Source organism: Podarcis cretensis, assembly GCF_951804945.1.
Source record: "Podarcis cretensis genome assembly, chromosome: 2".
Classification (NCBI taxonomy): Eukaryota; Metazoa; Chordata; class Lepidosauria; order Squamata; family Lacertidae; genus Podarcis; species Podarcis cretensis.
In genome coordinates, this window is record NC_137171.1 from 84,668,651 (window position 1) to 84,694,362 (window position 25,712).

The window sequence follows — 25,712 nt, forward strand, 5'->3', positions numbered from 1 at the left end:
TAGTTATTGGCGTGGGGGATGAAGTGGACTTAAGTTGGGTGATTCAGTTCTTGATTCATTTGTCAAGTGCTTCAGAAAGAGGCAGACTGCTTTCTGAATTGTGCACCTGCTGTATACATTGATCAAGTAAACATTCAAAAAAAGGGGGTGAATGGGCTCAAATTTAACTCATCCCCCACACTTGAATGCCTGTGACTCAGTGTGAGTGCAGTTGAGGCTCCATCCCAATTCCATATTTGCAAGAAAAGGGAGCTGCTTAATATGCTTAAATCTTTTGAAGTATTCTCTTTTCGTTTGAGAAATTCTATAGCTTCAAAAATGGATGGTTGGGGCTCAAAGAGCAATGTATTGATTTCTCATTACCTGCTGCAAGCTCTCTTAACTCTGCTTTCTGCAGTCAATGGAGACACCGTGACTTGCTTGTCAAGGGTGGTGGGTGACAAAATAATTGGATTTGTGAAGATTCTTGGTTTTTGAGGTGAACTGATAAGTATGTGCTCGTCCCTAATATATATATCTGACACTCTGCATGCACAGGTGAATGCTTGGTATGCACTCACTTAATCGTCAGTTATGTTTTGCTGGTTGCAGTTCTGGGAAGTTGAGTTCCATCAGGTTCCCAGCAAATGTCTGCCAGGTAAAAGTGTTTTGGTGTATGATCTATAGACGAATGTGCACTCAAGGGCCACTTTGCATGTAAGGTTTGAGGGCATCTCAAACATCTGAAAGCAGCTGACTTTGGAACTTCCTATAGATCCCAAGAACCTCAGTTGTATAGTCAACTAAACTTGGTGTCTGGGTTTCCTATGGGGAAGGTTTCAAAACAACTGAAATACTGGGGAGCTCTGCCCTCGTGCACTGGGCATTGTGTGACAGAGTAAGATGTTTAGAAACCGAATCTACCTGCTCCCCATTAATGGTCAGTTTATTTCTTTCTTTTTTAGAAATCGACATTGGTGACATGTCAGCTCGGGTCACTAGCCCATCTGGGAGAATGACAGATGCAGAAATAGTAGAGCATGATAAAAACACGTACTGTGTCCGCTTTGTACCACAAGAAATGGGGGTCCATAATGTGGATGTGAAATACAGAGGGCAGCATGTGCCAGGCAGTCCATTCCAGTTTACCGTTGGGCCGCTTGGTGAAGGAGGGGCCAATAAGGTCAGAGCTGGCGGTCCAGGACTTGAAAGAGCAGAGGCAGGCATCCCAGGTAAGACCTTCACTAAATTTCATCTGAATACATGGGCATGGGTCTAAGGGCCTTGCAGTGAGAGGGGACAATAGCTGTAATCTTGGAACAGGGTACTTATACCTTGTAACACTAGAACACATTTCTGGAAGCCTAGTGACCCTGCCTTGTGTTGCAGAGCCCCATATCACAAAGGGATTGGAGGGCCACTTGCCTGCTTCTAATTCCTGGGTGGTGGTTGTTGTTGTTAACAGCTGAGTTCAGCATCTGGACAAGGGAAGCTGGAGCTGGAGGTCTTTCCATTGCAGTAGAAGGACCAAGTAAGGCAGAAATTGCTTTTGAAGACCATAAAGATGGATCGTGTGGTGTATCATACACTGCTCAAGAGCCTGGTATGGATATCTTAAGCATTAGCAAGTTGAAATGAAGCAAAACACCACAAAAACAATTCCTCCTTGCTTAGCAAAGTTCTTATTTCTTCCAGGTAACTACGAGGTGTCCATCAAATTCAACGATGAGCATATTCCGGAAAGCCCTTACCTGGTTCCTGTGATTGCTCCTTCCGATGATGCTCGTAGGCTCACTGTTATGAGCCTTCAGGTGAGACATAAGGAAGCATCTCCCATAGCCTACCACAAGCTGATACCATCCTTGTGCTCAAGCTCCTTAAAATTATTACTTGCTCACTAGCTACACTTCTTCAGAGGAGATCCCTTGGCAAGCATGTAGGCCTTCCAAGTTAGGAAACAGCATCTGAAAAGGGGTGACTGTTTCCTAGTGCTATTCAGCTAAGGAACAACCATGGCCTCCATTCTCCCCACACAGTGGCACTAAGCAGTTCTATAAACCTTGCTGTTAATTTTCTCACAAGGTTTGTCTATGTATGACAGTGTTCAGCAATGAAGCCATACTAAGTGGGGTAAGTTGGCTTGCATGATTGCATGCTGACAAGGCAGTTAGGCTAACATGCAACAATTTCAGCTTGGCGTATGCTCCAAGAATGCACATGCTTGAACAAATGAGGCTCTGGGGTGAGCACAGAGCAGTAATTCACACATGTGCAGATGTTGCAAAACCACAAGCTTGTACTTTAAATGATTCTTAAACAGCAGCCAAAGTCTGAGTGGATTCCAGACTTCTAGTGGCTTGAGTTTGTACATAGTCCTGACTTTTTCGTGGTGTGCATCTAGCAACATTTTTAAGTGACTGTCTTTAATCTAAAATAAGAAGCCTGGAAGTTTCAGATTAAGCGTCATCCAGCCCATGATGTGTAGATTTGCTGCAGCTTGAGGCAGCAGTATTGGTTAAATTGCACTGCTTTTCAGAACTATGGTTTTATAGACTGACATTTGGTGTAACTTTCTAGCCAGAGCTGAACTTAAAACAAGGAGTTACAAGGACGATAATTAGCTGCTGTGGTACTGATGTTTTTCTTGTGTTTCATTTAAAGACTCTTGACAGAATGTGTGGTGTCAGCTGACTTAAACCCTGAAGAGGGAAATAAAACTGATATTTTTTTTGGGGGGGGGAGGAGTAATCTTTTTACAAAAGATGTCTTTTGGCACTCCATAAAAAACTTCCTTGGTGTATTTTAGCTGCCTGTTTCAGTTTATTTCTCTCTTGAGGATAAAACTGTTAAGTTGAAATTAAGGTAAGCTCTGCACTGAAAGCAAAAGCTCAGCATTCCAGTGACCCTCCCCCCCCCCGATGGAACTTCAATTTTCCAGTGGCTGGGGGCGGGAATCACACATGCATAACACCAGGAGACTCTGTTTTTTTGTATGTGTGGTGACCGCTACTGGGGAGCAGGTGTTCATTGATATATACTTTTGGTTCCACCTTTGCTGGCATGTTAACAGAAATCTCCAAAACGTTGTATTTGTTGGCATGGGGTGAAACATGCTTTGCTTAATCAGAAAGCTCCAGGCTTAATTGTCGGTGCAATATGGAAATTTGTTTTTAGCAGCATATTAATGAGTTAGCTACACAATTAGGAAAAGAGATTTCAAGTGATTTTGGGAGTATGGCAAAGCAAATTCAGCCCAGACAACCATAAAGATTTGGGCAGCGCAAGCATTTTGTTTTAAAGCTAATGCATTTGATGATTTTGGGGCTGGCATCCTACATTTGTAGCAAAATGATGACCTTGCATACTTATAGTCAGACCAGAAAAAAGTGTGTGGGTAGACAAACTTAACCAAGCCCACACTTTGGGAATGTATTGTACTGCTGTTGAGGAATATAATTAGTTGCTAATAATAATAATAATAATAATAATAATAATAATAATAATAATAAAAAATATAATAGTAATAGTAGTAATAATAATAATAATAATAATAATAATAATAATAATAATAATTAATATAATTTTATTTATACCCTGCCCTCCCTGGCCAGAACCGGGATCAGGGTGCTAACACCAATCAAAATTACAATAAAACATAATGGGGGGGGGGGGAAACAGTTAATTAAAATACAGGTTAAAATACCATTTAAAATGCTACCTCATTTTAGTAGTAGCCCATAAATCAAAACTATAAGGGGAGGGACACATAAGGGTCAGACTGAGTCCAAACCAAAGGCCAGGCGGGACAGCTCTGTCTTGCAGGCCCTGCGGAAAGATGTCAAGTCCCTCAGGGCTCTAGTCTCTTGTGACAGAGCGTTCCACCAAGTTGGGGCCAGTACTGAAAAGGCCCTGGCCCTAGTTGAGACAAATCTAACCACCTTGCGGCTCAGGACCTCTAAAGTGTTGTTATTTGTGGACCTTAAGGTCCTCTGCAGGGCATACCAGGAGAAAAGATCACATCACTTAGTGGTATCTGGAACCCTCAGAACTAGAAAGTTAAAAATAAAAAATATTCCTAGTTTTAAGACTTGAGAATACTCAGTTGAGAAGAGCATAACATATAGCAGGGTTAGGGGTGCTTGTCAGACACATTTTTGTAAATAGTGAGACTGATAACGTTTTTCCACGGCCATAACTTCCGTGATGCAATAACTTTACATTTGCAAATGTGGTACAGGGCTACCACGTGTCAAATATTGGTTCTGTGTTAGACAAAATATGCAAAGCTGCTGCTATATTTCGGAGACAGTAAAAGACCGAACTGTTATATATTCCTTGCAAGCCAAATGTCAATATGTATGTGAGGATCTTACTATTGCGTTGTTAGGAGTCTGGGTTGAAGGTTAACCAGCCAGCATCCTTCGCTATAAGGCTTAACGGGGCAAAGGGCAAGATTGACGCTAAAGTGCATAGCCCAATTGGAGCTGTAGAAGAATGCCATGTTTCTGAACTGGAGCAAGGTAAGGATGTGTCGTAAACTTGGTACTCAAAACTGCTTTAAATATGTAAACAGTCAAAATGGTTGTAAGAATTAAACAGGAGGTGGCCATTTCAGTTCATGCCAGTATAGAAACATGTTCAACAGTGATTAGATGCTTATTGTACAAAGGACTGTGTTCCACAAAGGAGTTTAGTAGTACTTCCTTGGTGGTAAAAGGAAAAAAGGAAGTACTGAACAAAATACTTCCGCATAACCCATTTTAAGGCTAATTGGCATGTGCACTTTACCACAACCCCAGTTGTTGTTTGTTTGTGCAGAGAGGAAGTCCTGTGAACAGAGGTGTGCATGAGGTTGCATGTGCTAATAGCTCAGTTGAATGGCTGCATATGCATCTTTCTGCACATTAGAGAGATTGCTTCACAACTTTTAGCTAAATTGTGGACCAAGGAAAAGTTATAATCCTACATAGGGCAGGTACCTTCCTCAACCTCAGCCCTCCAGATGTTTTGAGACTACAATTCCCATCAACCCTGACCACTGGTCCTGTTAGCTAGGGATCATGGGAGTTGTAGGCCAAAAACATCTGGAGGGCTGAGGTTGAGGAAGCCTGCTGTAGATATTTCAACTCTAGCTACCTGAAATGGCTCCTGTCTTTCCATCCTGCCCTATACATTTTCGTTAACTCTTTCTCCCCTCATCCTTCACTTTTGAAAATACATGGTATACCTATAGGCTGATTCCAACAGGGTCTCATCTGATGCTGGTGCCAATTTGTTTAAATTGGCCTTACATTTTTGATAGCCATTTCTAGCTACTTTTAACCATGCAGATTTACCATTCTAGTATTCTATGTTTCCTAGACAGTTTTCAGACTAGTCACTGATTAAAAGGAACAAGCTATACTCAATTGTGCTATAATTATAATATTTGCTGTATAATAAAGAAATGCAGTTTTCTACCAGTGCAAGTGGATAACCATTTTGCAGCACGCTGGTGGTTAAAGCAATAAGAACGGATTTTAAAGTGACAGCTCCAACTCCTATGCATGTTCTCCACATGAGGATTGCATTTCAGAGGCTTTGCTTCTTCTCCTCAGGCATGTTCCATGTGCCACCTTCCCATGGCCCAGACATGGCAGTCATAGAAATAGTTTTAGATGCTGTGTGCTCTGCTTTTTAACATCAAGTTCTCAACCTAAATTTATGATGATTTGCCTGTATATGTATTGCAGATAAATACGCTGTTCGGTTCATCCCGCGTGAAAACGGCATTCATTCTATTGATGTGAAGTTCAACGGTAGCCATGTGGTAGGCAGTCCTTTTAAAGTTAGAGTCGGGGAACCAGGTCAAGCAGATAGCCCAGCTCTTGTCACCGCCTATGGGCCAGGCCTTGAGAGTGGCGTAACAGGTGAGTGGTTTCCTCTTTCTGCATTAGAATTCTGAAAAATAGGATGGTCTTGACCCAGAGATTGCCTTTGTCTCACTAGCTAACACTCTTCTGTCTGGTGTGTACAATTGGGCTATACCTTTAATAGGCTCAGCCAATATGTTTTGAAATGGGTGGTGGTCTCGGTTCATTTCAGTTAAAACAGGGAAAAGCTAATATGCAAGAAAATGCAGAAATGGATGCTGAACTGATTTGAACAATTCAGTTTAGCAGTTTATCACACAGTCGCATCATTCCTGTCCATTGGTCATGTTGGCTGGGGTTGTTGGGAGTTCCACAACATCAGTTGGGGGGGGGGGCACAGCCTCTCCATCTCTGGCCTGTGTAGTTTTCAGTGGGTCACATGGGAGTAGTGCTTGTTTATATCTCCCGAGGCCCTTGGAGGGAGAAATTAACTGAAATTCGACAGATGAGTTGTCAGTATTACCGGCAACATACCCATTCGCCAGCGCTGATGCTTAACATTTTGGGCTGGGTCCTTGCTATTGATCAAGCTGTAATGGATTCCACACAGCCAAACATTACTTACTGATGGTCTGGCTGCACTTAGGACTCAGCTATACAGCTGCAAATAAAACATTGTACAATGTGACACTAGATGGCAATGGTGAACCTTATGGAAAATTCAGTGTATTTTTAAAAACGCTTTAAAGGAAAGCATTTTCAGAACGTTTTATATGTGTGTAGATTCCACCTTAGAAGAAGCATTCATCAGTCGTTCTGGGTTTTGTTTTACTTTTTGCTTGTCTTCACACACTTGCCCAGGCATCCCCAACCTTCAGCCTTCCAGATGTTTTGGACTACAATTCCCATCATCCCTGACCCACTGCTCCTGTTAGCTAGGGATCATGGGAGTTGTAGGCCAAAACATCTAGAGGGCCCCAGGTTGGGGGTACCTGCACTTGACTGTGCAGCAGCATGGGAAAGTGTGAAATTTGTGATCGCAAGGCATCAAAGAAAGGGCTGCTTTTATTAGGAGGTGGGACAAGTTTTTTCTAAATCTTTTGGAGTATTTGCTTTTTTGATGGATTAGTGGTCGTGACTCACTTTGGGTATTTCTTGAGAAAGTGGTCTGGTTTTTTGTTTTTTTGTTTTAATTAAAAAAATACACAATTTGCAATGGCAAATTGTTGCGGGGTGGGAGGCTGTATCCATGACATATACTTGGCAAACAAGATTGCTGCATGAAAGTGTGAAGTGACAAACAGTCTTGGAACTCATGCTTCCTATTTCTCCTTTGCTTTCCAGGGTTACAATCGGCATTTACTATAGACACCACCAAAGCAGGCCCTGGAACCCTTGCTGTTACAATCGAGGGGCCGTCAAAGGTGAAAATGGATTGTCAAGAAGCTCTGGAGGGCTACCATGTAATGTACACACCTATGGCCCCAGGGAACTACTTAATTGGAATTAAATATGGAGGGCCCAATCACATAGCGGGCAGCCCTTTCAAAGCAAAAGTGACAGGTAAGACTCTGAGCCAGTATTACCTACCTGGTTGTGTTCTCAGTGGGAGGGTGGGTGCAGAGAGATGGACTTTCCCAAGGTGGCACAGTGTCTGACTTGACTGGCATCTAGTTGGCGGTAGCTATTGAGCTCTTGAACTTAGCAGCAGGGGTACTGCCATACTGTTTAAACTGTGCTCTGGTTATCTTGCTCTGTAGGCCAGCGGCTGGTTAGCCCAGGTGTGTCCAATGAAACATCCTCCATCATGGTGGAATCTGTGACCAGGTCAACAACGGATACCTGCTATAGTGCCATTCCCAGATCTTCATCTGATGCAAGCAGAGTGATCTCCACGGGAGCAGGGCTCTCTAGAGCTTTTGTGGGCCAGAAAAACACATTTTCTGTCGACTGCAGCAAAGCTGGTAACTTCCTTTTTTTAAAAAAATAATAAATGTGGGTTTCTATTACTGGTCCAGTGACCAAAGACCTTGTAAGTGTCCACTAAATCTTTAGTGCCTCTTTCGCCCCAGAGAAAAGTATTCAGTTGCCATTGGCAGTGGAATGTTGGATCTCCCACCGCTTTACAAAGCATTTAAGAGCATCTAAAGCAGGCTTTCCCAAACTTGGGTCTCCCGTCTGTTTTTGGACTACAACTCCCATCTTCCCTAGCTAGTAGGTCAGGGATGATGGGATTTGTGTTCTAAAAACAGCTGGAGACGCAAGTTTGGGAAAACCTGATCTAAAGATGAACTGCTAAGACAAGAACTAGAATTCTTTGTCTTGCACAGGAGTCAGCAAGGTTTACTTGATGAATTTTGCCCAGTGCTTTTTCTCTGCAGAAATAGCTTGCCCTGCAAATAGCATTATCCTCCATGAGCAGCATGCTATTAAAGACTACTGACCGTAATGGCTGTGTTCCACTGTGGGAGGCAGTATGTCTCTGGACCCAAGTAAGGGACTTTCAAATGGGGAAAGTGCTGTGAATTCAGATTCTGCATCCCAACTTCCCATAGTCACCTGTTTGGCGAAAAACAGGGCGCTGGGTTAAGTGAACCTTTGGCCTGATCTAGCAAGGCTCTTAACTTTAAGTCTGATTGGTCAAAATATTTAGGAAAGCTGGATTGGAGCTGCTTGAATTTGGGGTGTGGTAGTAACGCTCTTCATTCTGCTTTAGGTTCAAATATGTTGTTAGTTGGTGTCCATGGACCTACAACTCCTTGTGAAGAAGTATCTGTGAAACACCTTGGGAACCAACAGTATGGTGTAAAGTACATCGTCAAGGAGAAGGGTGACTATATCCTAGCCGTGAAGTGGGGTGAAGAACACATTCCTGGAAGCCCCTTCCACGTTACAGTTCCCTAAGTTTGTATTGTTTCAAAACATTCAGTTCTGTTCAAGTGAAATCTGAACAATTCAATACTGTGAGCATTCCTGTGAGAAAGAGTATACCTTCATGTATACAGAACACATTTTTTAATGCACCCCAACTTAAATTCTGCAACTTTTTAAAAGTGTTCTATTTGTCTTAAGCATCCCTCCTATACAAATGTAAACCAATGTACCTTTTGGATCGATATGCAATCATGTAACAAGGTCACTATCCTTTTTTGTGGATTTTAGAATTTACATGTTAAACTGGAATTTGTGTTTGATAATTGGGTAGCTTAAACTACTGACTTTTGATGGACATTTTTTAGACTGGAAACTTTTTAAATTTAGCTGTAGAAAATCACTTTGGCTATTGCCAGTTAAAGTTCTTCTGTAAAGAAAATGAGGTAAAACTGGTACTTACTGTGCCTTTTGTATACTTGATTTTTTTTAAAAAAAACGTAACATTGAAAACTCTCAAGCGTTACAGCTAAACACTAAAACACCATAACAGAAAGCTTGGCGGTTTACATTAGCAGAAAATGAAAACTGCAAGGGGTATCAAACTGTTTCTGGAAGTCTTTGCCTCTTTTGCTGTGTACAGTTACGATGCTAGCTTACTTTAACCATGATTGTTGTGATTGACGGGATGCCAAATTAGCTGATATTCTGCCACAGGTGCGTTTTGCTGGGTGCTTGGTCGGTTGTGTGACACACAGTAGGTGCAACATGCAGGAACTCAGTTTCTCCCAAGAGTTACCTACTTGTTTCTGCACTCAGTGTAAAATTCATGCTTGTGCAGCTCACACCTTGGCTATGCTAGAAAGACATTTATCTCCAGCACACGAGGCTCTTAGTTGAGTAACAAAAAGTAGCTTCTGACTTGCTCATCGTGTCCCTGATCATGATGATGTGAAAACTAGCCTAGTCAGTCAGACAATATTAAGTGTACCTCTGAATGTTTCTGCTAATGGTGCGAGTTTATTGAGCCTGTTCATGCACAAAGTGTTTATCCCCTTCATTGTTTTGGGATAAGGGAATGAGCACGCGGTCATTCCAGATTTCAAAAAACATTCCAGGTATGCAACTAATGGTTACTACAAAACTCCTGTGGCTTTTAGCAGATTTTCTCTTTCTCAAAGAGCTTTAAATGTGCCTAATGGAAGAAGAGACTTGATGGAAATTCGTTCCCTCTGTTTAGAGAAAGATTTCTACTTGGTCAGCTTTATTTTTGTAGTAGTATGTCAGTGCACTAAGTCTGAGCACAGCTTCTTGGAGGAGGAGCTTGAGTAACAAGACATCCTTTTTTCTTTTTTTTTACTGTGCTCTGTGCCTTAATGTGAAATGCTCACTACATTGTAAACTATAAGGAAAAGCAGAATAAACTGGAATAATTGCAAGATTGTAATATTGTATCCCATAACTTATTAAAAACCATGAATGTTGGCTTCATGAAATAAAATGTGCATGTTAAAAACAAACTCAGGTGGGCTTTAAGTATTTTTTTTGGTTTTGCCATGACTCATGTCTGTCTAAATGGACCAACTTTGAAATAGCATAAGGCAACAAAGTGCCTTACAATAGTACGGAGATCTTGAACATGGACCATAATTGGCAGTGGTAAAAGCAGATGTGGTCTTTCGTTCATCATGCATGATTTTAAGCATACAGGCTCCCTAGCTCTCAAGACTGTCTCTGTGGCTGAGTTAGGTATGCTTTGTCTTTTCCACAGATTTTTACACTAAATATTCTAGGTCTTGTGCTGTGAAAACAAGCTAGCCCTTGGTCAAGTATTTAGCTCTTAAGCCTCCTACTTGTTTGCATGGCTCTGCCGAAGTCTACCCCTAATCCCTAAAATCATTTGGTTCTTGCCATGCCATTGAAAGGCACCCTGGAGATATGAATTTTTGGGAGGGGGTGTAGTTCAGTGGTAGAGTATACACTTTGCATTCAGAGGAACCCAGGTTCAAATCCTGGCTTCTCCAAATAAAGACCAGGTAGCAAATTATGTAAAATGCTTCTTTTTTCAGAGCTGCTGTCAGTTGACCGTAGCCAGCTTTCCCCTAACCCAGTGCCTTCCTGTTTTTTGTTCCAATTTTAGTATATGTGCTGCCGAAGCGAGCACTCAGTGCCTTCCTGTTTTTTGGACTACCAACTCATATGCACCCCAGTTATCATGGCCAATGGTTGGGATGGTGGGAGCTGGTAATCCAAAACATTGGGAGGGCACCAGGTTGAAAAAGTCTGAGCTGTGTTGACATAAAAATTTATAATAATAATAATTTATTATTTATACCCCGCCCATCTGGCTGGGCCTCCCCAGCCACTCTGGGCGGCTTCCATAAAAACCAAAAATACAGTAAAATATCACACGTTAAACACTTCCCTGAACAGGGCTGCCTTAAGATGTCTTCTGAATGTCAGGTAGTTGTTTATCGCTTTGACATCTGCTGGAAGGGCGTTCCACAGAGCGGGGGCCACTACCGAGAAGGCCCTCTGTCTGGTTCCCTGTAGCTTTGCTTCTCGCAATGAGGGAACCGCCAGAAGGCCCTCGGCGCTGGACATGGAAGCAGCTCATCAGCATTTTATTCAGAAGTTTTTCCAACCTGCTCTGGAAATGCCAGGAATGGAACCCAAGATTTCTGCTTGCATAGAATGCACCCTTCTTCTGAGCTATGGGTGATGGGGACAGTGTATGTGGAATTTATCAGTCTTTGTAACTAGTGCTACCATCGAACCAGAAGTAATGATTGCTGTTTTTGTTTTGTTTGCAATGTTCTTTTTTCGGTGCTAATATTCTTCCACTGTGGCCCTCGCTTAAAAGGGCTGTGCCATGTTTTCTAATAGATGTCAGATTCTCACATCTGTGGGCAGTTAATAGCTAGAGCTACATACAAAAGCTTTCACTGTTTTCCATGCCACTCCTAGGCACACACCACAGTTTCAAAGTTCAGTGTTATGAATTTCTTCAGAATATTCTCTCTCCTCTTTATATTAGTTTACTCACTATGTACTCTTTGAAACTTGGGTGGAGGCCTGGCATTTGAATCTTATAATTTATGGCTTAACTCCAGAGGTCTAAAACTTTCCCATTTCTTTATGGGTGTGGTAGTTCTTGCATTGCGATGAAAGCATTAGAGGAGGAAACCAAATGGCTGGCATGGAGTTCATCTCTATACAGCTGCCTTACCCATCTCTCTGCTACAAATGCTTTTGATTCTGTTATTTTAAGATGCTTTGCTTTTAAAGGGCAACTGCTCAAATTAAGACCATGGGACAAGAAAGATAGAGGGAGTACCTTTGCATGCATTTTAATTTCCTCTCTGTAGCTGTGTGCTATATACATTTCTCTGAAAAAGATTTATCCCCCTACTGTGCTACCTTTCAGCTATCACTATGACTACTGCGTTGTAAGGCAGGGGGCTTTTAAGAAGGTGTTTGAATTCTTTGTGTAACACACAGAGAGCCAGTCAAACCTTGCCTGCTTTGGGGCTGTATTACGCACCCAAACCCCAGGGTGGGTTTTGAGCAAGGGCACACAGCCAGTTTTGTGGTTTCAGAGAGAGAAATCACAGGCACCACATGGAATGGTAGCCAATCTAACTTTTTGTGGCTTCCGCTGAGTTTGGCTTTGATTTTCTTTGGGTTGAGTCCAATGCAACTTAAAATTGGGGAAATGAAGATTGGCAAATCTCCTGCTTGCTTGTGCACAACTTGCATTCAAGATGGACTGCTAACTTCCAACCAAGTGTTTTTGTTTTGCAGCAATTGTAGCTGCAAAGAAGCCCACCTAAGGTTTTCAACATTTCACCAAAAACAAACCCTTCCAATGCAGCTTTATGCCTTGTAGTCACCTAGTTGCAGGAGGTGTGAGTGTCAGAGGGAGAGTGAGAGCGCACACAGGCCCTGTTCAGAGGCTGTAATTTGAGAATAGCTTCACTGGCCCTTTTGTGTATGTTTCCTTGGACACCAGAGGCAGGAAGTAACATTTGCCGAGCACACGGTGGTCACCACACAGACTCTGCCATCTCTCTGGGGCTATGAGGGGCCTGCTGACCACGCGGGAGCAAGATGGCTGGAGGGAGCTTATTAACAAGGAGGCCTCCTGCAGGGTCAACTGGAAGGCAAAATACGGTCACAAATACCCCAGGCGCGTGACTGACTATGGGGTCACCAAAAGGAAGTGTTTCTTGCCTGCCATCTGCCCTCCTGAGAAGAGTGCAAGCTCCCTCCGGTGTCAAGAAGTAACTCTACAAAAAGAGGACAGGCGGCAGCTGTCAGGGAAGGAGGAGAAGCAGGAGGAGGAGGAAGGCCCAAGCCTTCAGGAGCCTCTTCCCGAGATGAGGGTTCCCACACCACAGACAACTCAGCTGCTATACCAGGGCTTTTCCCATGAAGGCAAAGGGAGGCATCACTACCTCAAGCAGAGGAAGATGAAGAGCCCTGAGGAGAAATTCTGCTACCCAGTGCTGTCGTCGTGGGAATATGGCTGGCGCTTAGGTAAGAGTAATGAACCAGTAATGGCTATTGCATGGATCCCAGAGCATGAGAGGCATGCAGTAGGCTTAAGAGAATGCTTCACCAGTGACGACGAAATATTTCAAGTTGCTTCTGCCTCCCCTGCTTTAATTGTCTTTGTGAGGGGAAATTATTATGGTGGAATGCAGTGTAGCGCTGTCTGTTGTCCATATGTAATCTCCCCCACCATGACATGCTTAAATTTGTTGTAGGACTTCCCCTGATCTCTAGCAGATTTGGGAAGGCACAGGGCACTAACAGGATGTGTCCCTGACAGCTGTCTGTCTTTCCTTATGCACACATGCCAGCTCCTGAACAGTTTTAAATATGGTGTCCCACTTACACATTGGCAAAAAACCCGAGGAAATGTATCTCCTCAAAAGAGGCCAGAAATCAGCGCAGTATTTAGCATAAGGTAATTTATATGTTTGCAAATTTGACAATAATTAGTATAGGTCAAATGGGAAGACTGTGACCAGGTATCAGTTGTTGATTGACAACTCTATTGATGTCTGTCTCTTTTGGAGCAGACTGTTCTTCAGTAGAGGACTGTCCTCTGGAAAGTAGACCACATGGTCACCCTCCCTTTTAAGCTTTGTTCAGAAATGCTAAATTGTGCCTTCCGCTTGCTCTAGTTGCCCTATTCCTGCCTTTCTATCTGTTACCACTTAGCAGCCTTCTTATTTCATTCTGCATAAGCCCCCAGCAAACCACTGAATTGCCAGCTAAGCATTATTCCGTGAGTCACGGTGACAGAAGCCAATCTAGTTCTGTATGCCAGAGTCTGAATAATGTTTCATTTGCTTACATGGTGACTTTGCTCTGAGCGTAAGTGTTAAGAAGAAATACAAAACAGCAAGAACTAAATAAAGTGAAGCACAAGCTGGTGGTGTTTGCCTGGGATGACGCCACCTTTACAGAACCCACTTCAGAGTCCAAATCCCCACGCAGTCATGAACCTTTGGTCAGGCACCATCTTTCAGCCTAACCTGCCTCAGAGGGTGGTTGCGAGGATAAAATGGAAGGAGGGGGAAGCCACATTTCAGCTCCTTGGAGGAAATGACTGCCTGCCTGCCCCCTGAATGGTAGAAATTAGGCAGGTAAGGCTTTTAAGATAAAATGAGGGCAAGGGTGCACCTGCTGAATTTCTGTATAGTCTGCTGCTTTTACAGACAGGGAAAAAGTTTGCCATCATCTAAGCCAGGCATAGGCAAACTCTGCCCTCCAGATGTTTTGGGACTACAACTCCCATCATCCCTAGCTAACAGGACCAGTGGTCAGGGATGATGGGAGTTGTAGTCCCAAAACATCTGGAGGGCCAAGTGTGCTTATGCCTGAGCTAAGCATTTATATCTTTTATTAATGGTGGAACTAAGCTGCTGTTTTGTGCATTATTGTTTTATGGAGCAGAGTTTTGTTCAGTGGGAGCTATAAAGCACTGCAGCTCTTCAGATCTATCAGCCTCATTCCAAAAGACCCAAACAGGTTTTAGTGCTTTCTCCTTCAGTTAAGAGCACATGCTGTAAACGCAGGCAACTGAACGATAATCTTGGTCATTTGATTGCCCTTTTTACCCATTGTTGTCTTTTTAATTGTATATATTGCTTGTTTTATGTTGCTATGGCCGTTGGCTAATGCGAGTAAAGTTTATCTATCTATCTACAGCATAGGCGGAACTACCTGAGCAGCCCTGGGAAGGCGATGTAGTCATCACAGCTACAGGTGGTGAACTCATGATGATTTGTATGGCAGTCAGTTAAATGCCTGGTGATGATTTCACCAAATCCAGGAAATGGATGACAGGTTTATACTGCTCCTTGCTTATCAGTTTACAAATTGTGACTGTTCTGTAAGGGAATCTGAAAATCACATCATGTGGCAGCTGGCATTCTGCTTTAGGTTATCTTAGGCATGCAAATTTTAACGCACAATTACACATTTATTTTTCCAGGAGACGTGGTTAAGGACATGAGGACACCAATCCATGGCAAATCCCGAATTGTAAAGGATACTTTCTACTTCAAAAACGGAATTTTCTATCATCCATCAAAAACTGACAAGCTGTCATGAATATTATTGCTAAGTGACATGTGGAAATGTTTGTGCAATGTTGCCTAGCATGGATATTTGTTGTGGTATTGGATCAGACAACCCTCTATAATTACTTCCCTCCATAATTACTCCATCAGATTTAGTACTTGCTTCTAGACTTCCTTTCCCTGTAGCATGTAGCACTGCTTCTTGTGTAATAGATGCACAGCACCTATCATTCTGGCAGAGTAACTTACTGGGTTCTGTGTCAAGGATGTGTATACAACCTTGCATACATTTGGAACCAGAGTCTGATTTAGAGCCAATTAATTCATATGGCTGTTGTGATGTTTCTTGTGATAGTTTCCTTTTGTGGTGACACCTTGAATGAAGACCTGCCATAGGCTGATTTTTTTTAAAAGCACCTATCAGTTTATACCAAGATGAAATTAGAGAACTGCTTTGAAATTCAAAAAGGGTGCAGGTTTGTAACAAAAACTTTTGTGACAGAGTATTCCCAGTTCTCCAGGTAGTGGATCTATGAAAGACCTTTGACTGAGGCCTTGGAGGGCAACTGGCAGTCAGAGTAAACAGTATAGGACTAGATAGACCAAGTCTGCTCCATTAGTGATTGGGTACATTATCGTATTCTTCCCTGGAGGTTGTGTGAGCTGTTGTATTGGTTCTTAGTCGTGGGGTGGAGTACCACAATGACTTTACTATTTTCACTCATGGGAACGAACCCATCATTCACTTGTATAATAAAGGTAGACCATGAGGAATTTATAGCCGCAATTATGTGTATGTCAGACATGGGTATGCTGATCAGCTGATCAGTCATGGAGACAACGAACTAATGGTGAGCAAAAATTCACAGGACACAGCCCTCGGAGACGGGTAGCTCTGTGGTTTTTGCTATTTTTCCTAGAGCTCTTCAGACATGGATGTGAATGACTTGTGAGAGTACCCTGGTTTCTTCAAAAGATCATGTGAGAAAGCCATGCTTTGCTGTCATATCCACAGCAAAGCTCAGATTGAGCAGGAAATTGATCCATGAGCCAAGGTTGCTGCCTGCAGGGGACAGAGGCCCCCAAGTGAGGTGAACCTGGGGCTACCAGAATTCCCTTGTTTTTCTAAGGGTTATTTTCAGATACGTGATTCCCCACTCCATAGAATAGTCATGACTGCCTCAGAATGCCCCTTGTTTCGAAAGCTTTTTGCTGACAGGCCTCCATTGCTCCCAACTGCTGCGTTACAGCCAGGAGAGTGAACAAAAGCTCTGTTGTTACTCGCAGCTCGAACAAGCCTGGCTGAAAAACATGAGATTTAAAATTAAAATGGGGGTTTGTGTGGGTGCTCATGCTTTTAAGGGTGCATAAGGCAGGCATGCTTTTCACGGTTGTCTCCACAGCTACGACATACACGTATTTTATATGAAAATTGAGATACCCGAAAAATTGAAGGTGCTCCCTGGAGCCAAGACAAACTGTGCTGCTGCAACTCACAGCTTGTGTTACACTCATTCTATATACACTCATACAATGGACTTTGTAACTTCAGCTACTCTCCCTATTTGATCCGGAACCAGGGTGGTGATAATTTTTCTTTCTTTCTTGGCTTTGTTTGCTTGAGAAGTCGAAGAGATCCAGTGACTCACTGCTCCACAGAGACCACTTGACTAGAACAAAATAGCATAAAACAAAAGAGCTGCAAAATAAATTTAGTGAATAGAACCATAAATTTATGTGTGCTAATGTATCTAAAAGGTGGCTCTTTTTCAAGTATATGTGAATAATTTCATAGTGTCTTATGTCTCACTTGACTGAAATTTGATAGTAACATGAAATATACTTTCAGTGTTGTGATTTACTACAGGAATGTTGTCCAATGGGCCAGCAGGGAATAAGGGATGAAAATTTCAGTCCATGTGTGATATATATTGCTGATATTTTATCTGCTCTCAGTAAAGCCACAACTTAGTCCTGCGATTCAGCTTATGCCGATCCATGGACTGAATAACAGGCTGCGTCTAGACCAGGCACCCCCAAACTCGGCCCTCCAGCTGTTTTGGGCCTACAACTCTGATCATCCCTAGCTAACAGGACCAGTGGTCAGGGATGATGGGAATTGTAGTCCCAAAACAGCTGGAGGGTTGAGTTTGGGGATGCCTGGTCTAGACCAATACTTACTCCATTTCATTTTGGTTTTAGGCTTCACCATCTCTTTGCATTTCTCTGGACAGGGCTCAGGATGGATAGCAGTATGATAATTATTCTACACCCTCCCTGACTAGCAAATAACAATTTAATAAAAACATCTTCTGGAGGTGTATATATGGACGTAGGAAGCTGCCTGAATTCAGATCACTGGTCCATCTAGCTGAGTATTCTCTGCACTGGCTGGCAGCAGCTTTCCAGGGTTTCAGACGTTACTTTTTTCTAGCTGTACCTGGAGATGTCAGAGATTGAACATGGGAATTTCTGTTATGCAAAGCAGAAGTTCTACCACTGAGCTATGGCCCTTTCTCATGCTTGGCCATTGGAAATCTCTTCCCCTAAAGACTCGCTTCCTCTAAAGACCCCTAAAGTTAAGGAAAAGCCACAGGGAGCCCCCTCTTTCTGTGCAAAGTCAGTGAACTTAAGAGAACACATCAATTTCTGGGAAGGCAAGTGTAGGATTTTATTTTCCCCTGCAATTTCTATATGTGCATACACATGAAGGATGAATTAATGATTCACAGGAAGACCCACAACCACCACACAAGCAAATCAGGATTAACACTGTCATATAACTGCCCTGCGAACGAAGTGGAACAAAAGCAGGATGAATGTCCAATAAGCCGGTTGTCTGAATGAGCCCCACATCTGAAACTGCGGCTTGCCTTCTGTGGTTATGTTACCTTAGGCAGCATTTCAGCTAGGAAATGACATCTACATTACACATAGATTTTGTATTTGAGAGTGCAATATTATTTTGATGATGGCAAATAAACAAGGTGATCTGTAAATTAAGCACAGCTTTCTTTGGAGATCCCTTCAGAAATACGGACCAAGGAGGAAGCAGCATGATGGGGCCAAACTATTTTTTGGCATCCTAATCTACAGTGAGCCATCTATTTTAAAAGGTTATCAAAATAGCTTCACTGAAACTTGCTTGCTTATTTGTTTTATCTTCCCAGAATTGGTAGTATTTCCTGCACAGGAATTTTTAAGCAGAAGCAGGCCTTTATATCAAATCCTGCAATTAATTTGTCTAATTAGTTTACATAGAAGCTATAGCAAATATGCTTTTTAGTATTTTAGCCTCATTTCATAAAATAGCACATGCATGAACATTTAGAGGTGAGGGCTTGAAGCTGTGCTAATTTGTACAGGAGGAAGGGCGTTGTGAAGAGTCACTAGTAGAATGACAGGAGTGTTGTCTTTGGATGTGGTTAGCCAGCTTTTTAATCCCCCTTTAGCTATGAAGCTGCATGGGAGGCTTAGAAATCAGACTAGTCAGGAAGCCAGAGAAGAAAAGCAGCAAGAGGAAACTCCTGACTCTGTCCAGACACAACTAAGCCTAGTGCCACCTAGTGACTAAAGGTTATATTCAAAGAAGGGCTAAGTCATGTCCCTATTAGTGCAAGGATTTCTGCTTGAACTACAAAACTCACCCTGTGTGCCCCTTAAATTTGTGCTAGGGGTTCTGTCAACACCCTGGAGCAGATGTGGGGAGGGGGTGGGGGGGTGGGGAGAGGGGGAAAGTCCCACTGCCCAAATAGATACCCATGCACTGTAGAGACACATTTATTGCAGACCACCCTACAAAAATAGAATATACAGTGGTACCTCCAGTTGTGGACGGGATCCTTTCCGGAGCCCCAGTCAGATCTCGAGGTTTCTGCAACTGGAGGTGCCGCTTCTGCGCATGTGCATGGCGCGAAAAAGCGCTTCTGCGCATGCGCACATGGCGAAACCTGGAAATATACTTCTGGGTTTGCCGTGTGTGTATCCCGAAGGATACGCAAGAAGAGGTGCACGTAAGTAAAGGTACCACTGTAATCCCCAGCATGAGGTTTACAGTGAGTTTGTAATTTGAAAGTAAAACCTATAGTCTAGAACGCTCATACACAATTAAAACAAACAAACCACTATTCTCTTCTGTGTTAACAATGATCAAATATTTGCACAAAGAGAATGGGAGAGGTTTAGAGGCATTTTAAACTTCACATAGCATAAACATTCCCAAGAATGTGAGCTGAGAACTAAGTGGTTGAAATGTCACAACTATAAATTGCACTAGGGGTGTCTTAGGCCAGGCACGATCTTGCAGCCTCAGCTTCCCCATGTGGACTGTGGGGATAATACTGACCTGGCCTACGTAACAATAATCCTCTTACAGAGCAATCTTTTAGTTTGATGGGACTTATTAATTTGCTCATTTAAGATTGCAGCCTTAGCTAACCTGCTTCACAGGGTTGTTGTGAGGCAAAATGAGAACTGAGTGTACACTGCACCGAGCCATTTGAAGGATACAGGTGTGACACATAATGCTGAAGATGGGATAGTTTCAATACAGAAAAAGGAATATTGCGATTTTACTCAGACAGACTTAATATTTGTACCACATTGTGGAAAAGTTTGGGGAATTATTCTGATCCTCACACCTGTGTTCATTCCAATGGCTCATTCATTTTTATCTGTATACATTTTTAAAAGACTATATGTTATTGCAGGACTGTGAAAAAGATGTGGTTAGAAATCTGTGCACTAAATATGGCCACAGCCTGAAATAAGAACCTGGGTGGTATTAGCAGCAGCCAGCCATAAAATCAACACCACCTTTCTCAATGGCCACAGAAAGATTTTTCTTCTTCACTTTCCCCCACCCGCTTAATGCATCAGGATGTATACAATTTGTGGAGGTGACATATTTCAGGTATCTACAAGGGGCATGTAGGTTACGAACAGAAAAGCCTGGGTGAATCCTTGACATTTCTGCTCTAGCAAAAAAAACAAAACAAAACACTTGTGTTTACTTTGGCATTACAAGATATACTTACTTTTTGCTTGTTTTTGTCCTCATGGGCTATGCTGAGCTATAAATGGCAGGAGGACAAGGGGGCACATTGTGGCTGGGTGGCTAAAGGCCAAGCAGTTGAAAAGTTATGGTTTTGATTTAAATTGACAAGTTAACACTGCTTAGTTTTATTCTTCTCATTTCTAATTGTTGTGGTTTGTTTTTTTTAATTCCCGCTTCAGAAACAGGGATTTGAGCTTTCAGATCTGGCATAAGAGGAGGGGGGTCCTCAGCTTCCTCCAGACTCTTCTAGTCTCTCTTGCTTGTTATTCTCCACTTTGGTGGTCAGGCAACCCAGAGTGAGAAATCAGAACTTGTTCCATTATTCGGCTGAATATACATTACAATGTTACAGTGGTAACATATGCTTCGGGTTACATACGCTTCAGGTTACAGACTCCGCTAACCCAGAAATAGTACCTCGGGTTTAGAACTTTGCTTCAGGATGAGAACAGAAATCGTGCGGCAGCGGGAGATCCCATTAGCTAAAGTGGTACCTCAGGTTAAGAATAGTTTCAGGTTAAGAATGGACCTCCGGAATGAATTAAGTACTTAACCCGAGGTACCACTGTACTTCAAAACAGGAGAATAAAATTTAAAACATGGCAAAAATTGTTTTATGGGAGGCGGATTAATGATGTCACATCTACAGCCCCATCAGCACTAGAGATGGAAGGATTTGTCAATTTTGTTTCTTTCGATTTCTCATTTTTTCATTCTTAAATTCAATCATGCAGCAACTAGCAATTTGAAAAAAATAAATCATGAAAATTATTCAGCATTTTAGTTTGAATTTCTCCTAAGACACATATTTGTATACAGTTTTGAATAATGTATGCATTTTTGCTAGTGATTTCTCCTAATACAATGCACTTTAGTACATAATTTCCAGCAATAGATGCATTTTTGTAAATATTGTTTGGCTGGAGAACTCCTTTGAAAAATTCAGATAAGTGCAGATTTCGATGGCTATACTTTTTTGGTGCTGACATTGTTTTGGAATGTATGAAATCAATTGTACTTTAATGAAACTGAATTGAAATCTCTCCCTTTCTTAACCAACTCTACACAAATGACTTCTGCTGTAGAGTGAATTGGGATTCAGCTACACGGCTGCAAATAAAACATCTTAAATGTTTTGTAGAGTGCAATATACAAATGTGACACTAGATGACGAAAGTGAGCTATGTAAAATTCAATGTGTTTTTCAAAATGTTTTTTTTAATTAAAAAAAGCATTTTCACAGCGTTTTTATCTATGTGTAGATTCCACCTTAGTTTCCCCTGAGCTTGATCCAGAAGATATGATTGTTTAGAAATGCAAACACAGTGAGTTGCACTTCCACAGTGGGTTGTTCATTGCTAAAATAATTGACATCTGAATATAATGCTTTTCTCTGCAAAGATGCACAATGAGGTCATACCAAAACTTTAAATGTATCTCTTTTATAGGCCAATTTGGCTTACCCTGAAGAATCATGGGAATTATAACGACTGTCTACTCAAACTAGACTCACTGAAATGAATGGACTTCAGTTAGCCATGGTCATTCATTTCAGTTGGTTTACACTGAGTGAATATGACCCATAGCTTGGTGGTGTGATGAAAACATAGCAAAGCTTATGCTGGGATTCCTTCCTTCCTTCCTTCCTTCCTTCCTTCCTTCCTTCCTTCCTTCCTTCCTTCCTTCCTTCCTTCCTTTGATTTATGAATGCCTCAAATCTTTTTCGCATTGTGTAGTTACATTATTCTGCCCACCAAACCTAGCTACAAATGGACAGTTATTTATTTTCCAGTTAGCCAGTGAAGTCAAGGGCAGACAGAGAACAAACAAGGAGCTTTTCAACACAATGCAACATAGACAAAAATATATAAACAATCCCAAACATTGATTTGAGTGAATAAACAAAGAAACGAGACCATGGCAAACAAGCAGAGAAACCCCATGGAAGACAAACGGGAGCCACATCAACCTCACTTGTTTGTTTTAAAATGTGAATGTATTTCACTGTGGGGACCAAGAGTTGATAGCTTTTTGATGGAAAGAGAGGTGCGGTTGTGTATTTCTGGCTTCTTCGGAGTGGAATGAAGCCATTTTAGAGGAATAATTTCATTGTTGACACACACAAAATTCTGTAAACCATTATCTGTGGATATTCCCAGACGAGTCACAAGGAAATGACTTCACTAGAGAAAATGGGAGTTTGTCCTGAGTCAGAAGTACTGAGCCCTCAGTTTTTCCTATCTGAGCTCTGTATTTGCTCAGCTAGGATTGTTCTAATGAAAACATGGCTGTCATCTTGGGCTTGGCCAGCGAGGCTTCAGAGGACAACTGGGCTTGTAAAAGCGTGCTTTTATCCATGTATATGTGTGTGTGTGTGTGTGTGTGTGTGTGCGCGCGCACACACACACACACTTGTAGAGCTTGAAAAATAAATCTCAGGGGAACCTGAAGTAAACAAAACGCAGACCAAACAAATATTCCTGAATTTTTGTCAGAAAAATAAATCAAATGCTTTCTATCTGAATCATTGCCTTGTTTTCAACAGCAAGGACTTCATGCTCCCCCTGGTGGGGAAAATGTGATACAAAAATATATATAAAACAAAATGTAGAAATGCTCCTGCTTTTGAGAGCTGTAAGGAAATAAGATAAGATTTTTAAATTCATTTAAGTTTTCTTCCCACAATGCCCTCCTAAAGTCTCAGGAAGGGCTTCGACCAAAGGTTGCCAAACGGTGGTTGGCCTATTTATTAATTAATTATCATTGTGTATTACGCCTTCATGGATCACTGCCTTGTTGTGGCAAAGTGGCTTGAATAACTCAGAGAAGCAAGAAGATCAAACCTATCCATTCTGAAGGAAATCAGCCCTGAGTGCTCACTGGAGGGACAGATTCTGAAGCTGAGGCTCCAATAGTTTGGCCACCTCATGAGAAGACAAGACTCCCTGGAAAAGACCCTGATGTTGGGAAAGATGGAGGGCACAAGGAGAAGGGGACGACAGAGGACGAGATGGTTGGACAGTGTTCTCGAAGCTACCAGCATGAGTTTGACCAAACTGTGGGAGGCAGTGGAAGACAGGAGTGCCTGGTGTACTCTGGTCCATGGGGTCACGAAGAGTCGGACACGACTAAATGACTAAACAACAACTTTGTTTATTAAATTTATATACTGAAGATCACATGGTGGGTTACAGCACAATTCTTTAGGGTAGAGAAGCCACTGGCAAATTTAAAAGCTACCCTCTGCTGAAATATGAGAACAAAATAAATCTCTTGTCCTAGACCAATAGTACAGGGAATAATTGAGTTCTTGCTTGGTTGCATTTTCACCAGAAGCAGGCAACGTCCCATCTGAAGCAAACATGTACCGTATTTTTCGCTCCAAAAATTAAGGGGAAATGTGTGTGCATCTTATGGAGTGAATGCAGGCTCCTTGGCTTCAGCGATAGCAACGCAAAGCCTCCGAAGCACAGTGGGAGAGCTCCCGCTGCGCTCCGGAGGCTTCGGGTTCCTTTCGCTGAAGGGTAGGTGCCCCTTCAGCTAAGCGGGAGAGGAGAAATGGAAGGGGCTCCGTTTCTCCTGCCGCTTCACTGAAGGAGTGCTGCGCAGAGAGGGGGAGATTTTTTTTTTGTTCTCCCCCTCTAAAACAAGGTGCGTCCTATGGTCGGGTGGGTCCTATAGAGCGAAAAATACGGTATTTTGATTGCAATACAGAGCCTTTGCCGCCCTGATCACACAAGAGGGGAACAGTAAGTACTGCCCTTTCTCTCAAATTCATGGTGCATAGTACCCAAGGCTGGTCCAATTATTTTTGGCAGAAAATTTGGTCACAGGGTCTCTTCCCAGTAATAAAACTACAGCAGTAATAAATGAAATCACAATTTACTACCATTGCATCCAAAATCAGCTGCCTGGACAACAAACTTACTCCACCTAGTGGTGTGATCAGTCCTTCTAGTATATCACAGCATGATTCATCATGAAATACCTCTTACTCTGACCTTTGACACCTGAAATGTGTGTTTTCAGGACCCACCCTAGTCCTATGACTGTCATTTAACTGTTTTTTTTTTAAATACTGAACTTTAAATTGTTGTAATGGGACATACTGGTGAAGGGTGTGTAAGAAATGAGGTGGCAGTGATTATGGCAATATTTTATATGCAAGCAGGTCCTGCTATCTGCATGCTTGCTATGCGAAAGGTCACTTATCCAAACATAATTATCCCCAAACTTTACTATACACTCCAGGTTCTGATTCTGATATCCAAACAGACAGTTGGCCCACTTCCTTAATTTCTTGCTTGTTTCTGCTTTGCTGGTCGGTGGCAGCCATTTTTGGGCAGAACGCATTCAGGGAGGGGAAGATTGGGTGAAACAGAGAGCAGGAGCTATTGGAAAAATAAGTTCCCCCCTTTGTCTGTCTTTGTTGGTTGGCTGTAGACATTTCAGGAAGAAACCACTGGAGGGGAAAGTGGGGGTGGGGAGATCGGAGCAATCCCAAATTAGAAATGTTCCCATAGAAATCAATGGACACTGTGGACTCGTTATGCAAACACTTGTCTACCAAATGATTGTGGGAATGGATTGTGTTCAGTAAGCAGGACTTGCATGTACAGTGCATTTAAAGTTACATCACACATAATATCTCCGTTATTTGTACAACAGACCTGTAATTATCTCCATATTGCTAATTGATGGCAGTGGAGAGAAGACTGAGGCTGAGAAACTGATGGCATACCTATGACTCCTAGTAAATTTGTGCCTACAGTAAGATTTGAATCGGGGGCTTGGGAGCTCACTACACCCGTTTTCATTGGATTGTCGTTTCTTGAGTGATATGCATATAGCTTCTTTCTGATAGCCTCTAAGAAACCCTGAACGTCTCGTCAAGTTTGATTCATGTAGAACATGTGCTCTAACTACCGAGTCCTTTCCCTGTCTCAGAATCCTATTTTTCCTGGAATGTTCCTTTCCTAAGGGAGGCCAACCCCACATTTTGAGAATCGCTGCATCAGGTCTGGAGATCATGGTAGTTCTTGTGCAAGAACATGTAATTGAAACCTATCTGGTCTGGTGTGAGCCAGTCAGCATGTTCTATATTTATCATTATTCTTTCTTCAGTCTTGGGGGATTGAGACAAGAGGAGGTTATGGAATTGTCTATTCCTGTTTTGTTTCCCCATCAACTTCTTCCATTGTCCTAGCTTGAGCGCATCCTCCCTATGGGATAATTGTCTCCATGTGCCGGTTCGTGTTCCTTTTAAAAACAGTGTCTTGTTTGCATTCCCCAACTACTAAATGTTAAAGAGCATTGATTTCGGGAGACTGCCATGTTTAGAGTCACTGTGTCAGCTTT

The 25,712-nt window shown here is 42.3% G+C and overlaps 2 protein-coding genes across 5 annotated transcripts in view; both read left to right on the forward strand.

The window, feature by feature from the left end:
- The window catches only part of FLNB (filamin B), an 82,754-nt gene extending 72,532 nt beyond the window's left edge, over window positions 1-10,222 (forward strand). For all 4 annotated transcript variants that reach the window (XM_079966990.1, XM_079966991.1, XM_079966992.1 and 1 more), the window contains 8 exons: window positions 945-1,211; window positions 1,445-1,582; window positions 1,675-1,790; window positions 4,367-4,499; window positions 5,712-5,888; window positions 7,176-7,394; window positions 7,592-7,795; window positions 8,548-10,222. In XM_079966990.1, the coding sequence (XP_079823116.1) occupies window positions 945-1,211; window positions 1,445-1,582; window positions 1,675-1,790; window positions 4,367-4,499; window positions 5,712-5,888; window positions 7,176-7,394; window positions 7,592-7,795; window positions 8,548-8,735 (1,442 nt within the window). In that variant the 3' untranslated portion in view covers window positions 8,736-10,222. The remainder of the gene's footprint in view (window positions 1-944; window positions 1,212-1,444; window positions 1,583-1,674; window positions 1,791-4,366; window positions 4,500-5,711; window positions 5,889-7,175; window positions 7,395-7,591; window positions 7,796-8,547) is intronic.
- A 2,411-nt stretch (window positions 10,223-12,633) lies between these two features.
- On the forward strand, window positions 12,634-17,030 carry LOC307211467 (protein SPMIP1). The gene is made up of 2 exons (XM_079968083.1): window positions 12,634-13,241; window positions 15,211-17,030. The coding sequence occupies exons 1-2, from the start codon at window positions 12,782-12,784 to the stop codon at window positions 15,327-15,329; spliced, it is 579 nt and encodes a 192-aa protein (XP_079824209.1). The 5' UTR covers window positions 12,634-12,781; the 3' UTR covers window positions 15,330-17,030.
- Window positions 17,031-25,712: the final 8,682 nt, after the last annotated feature.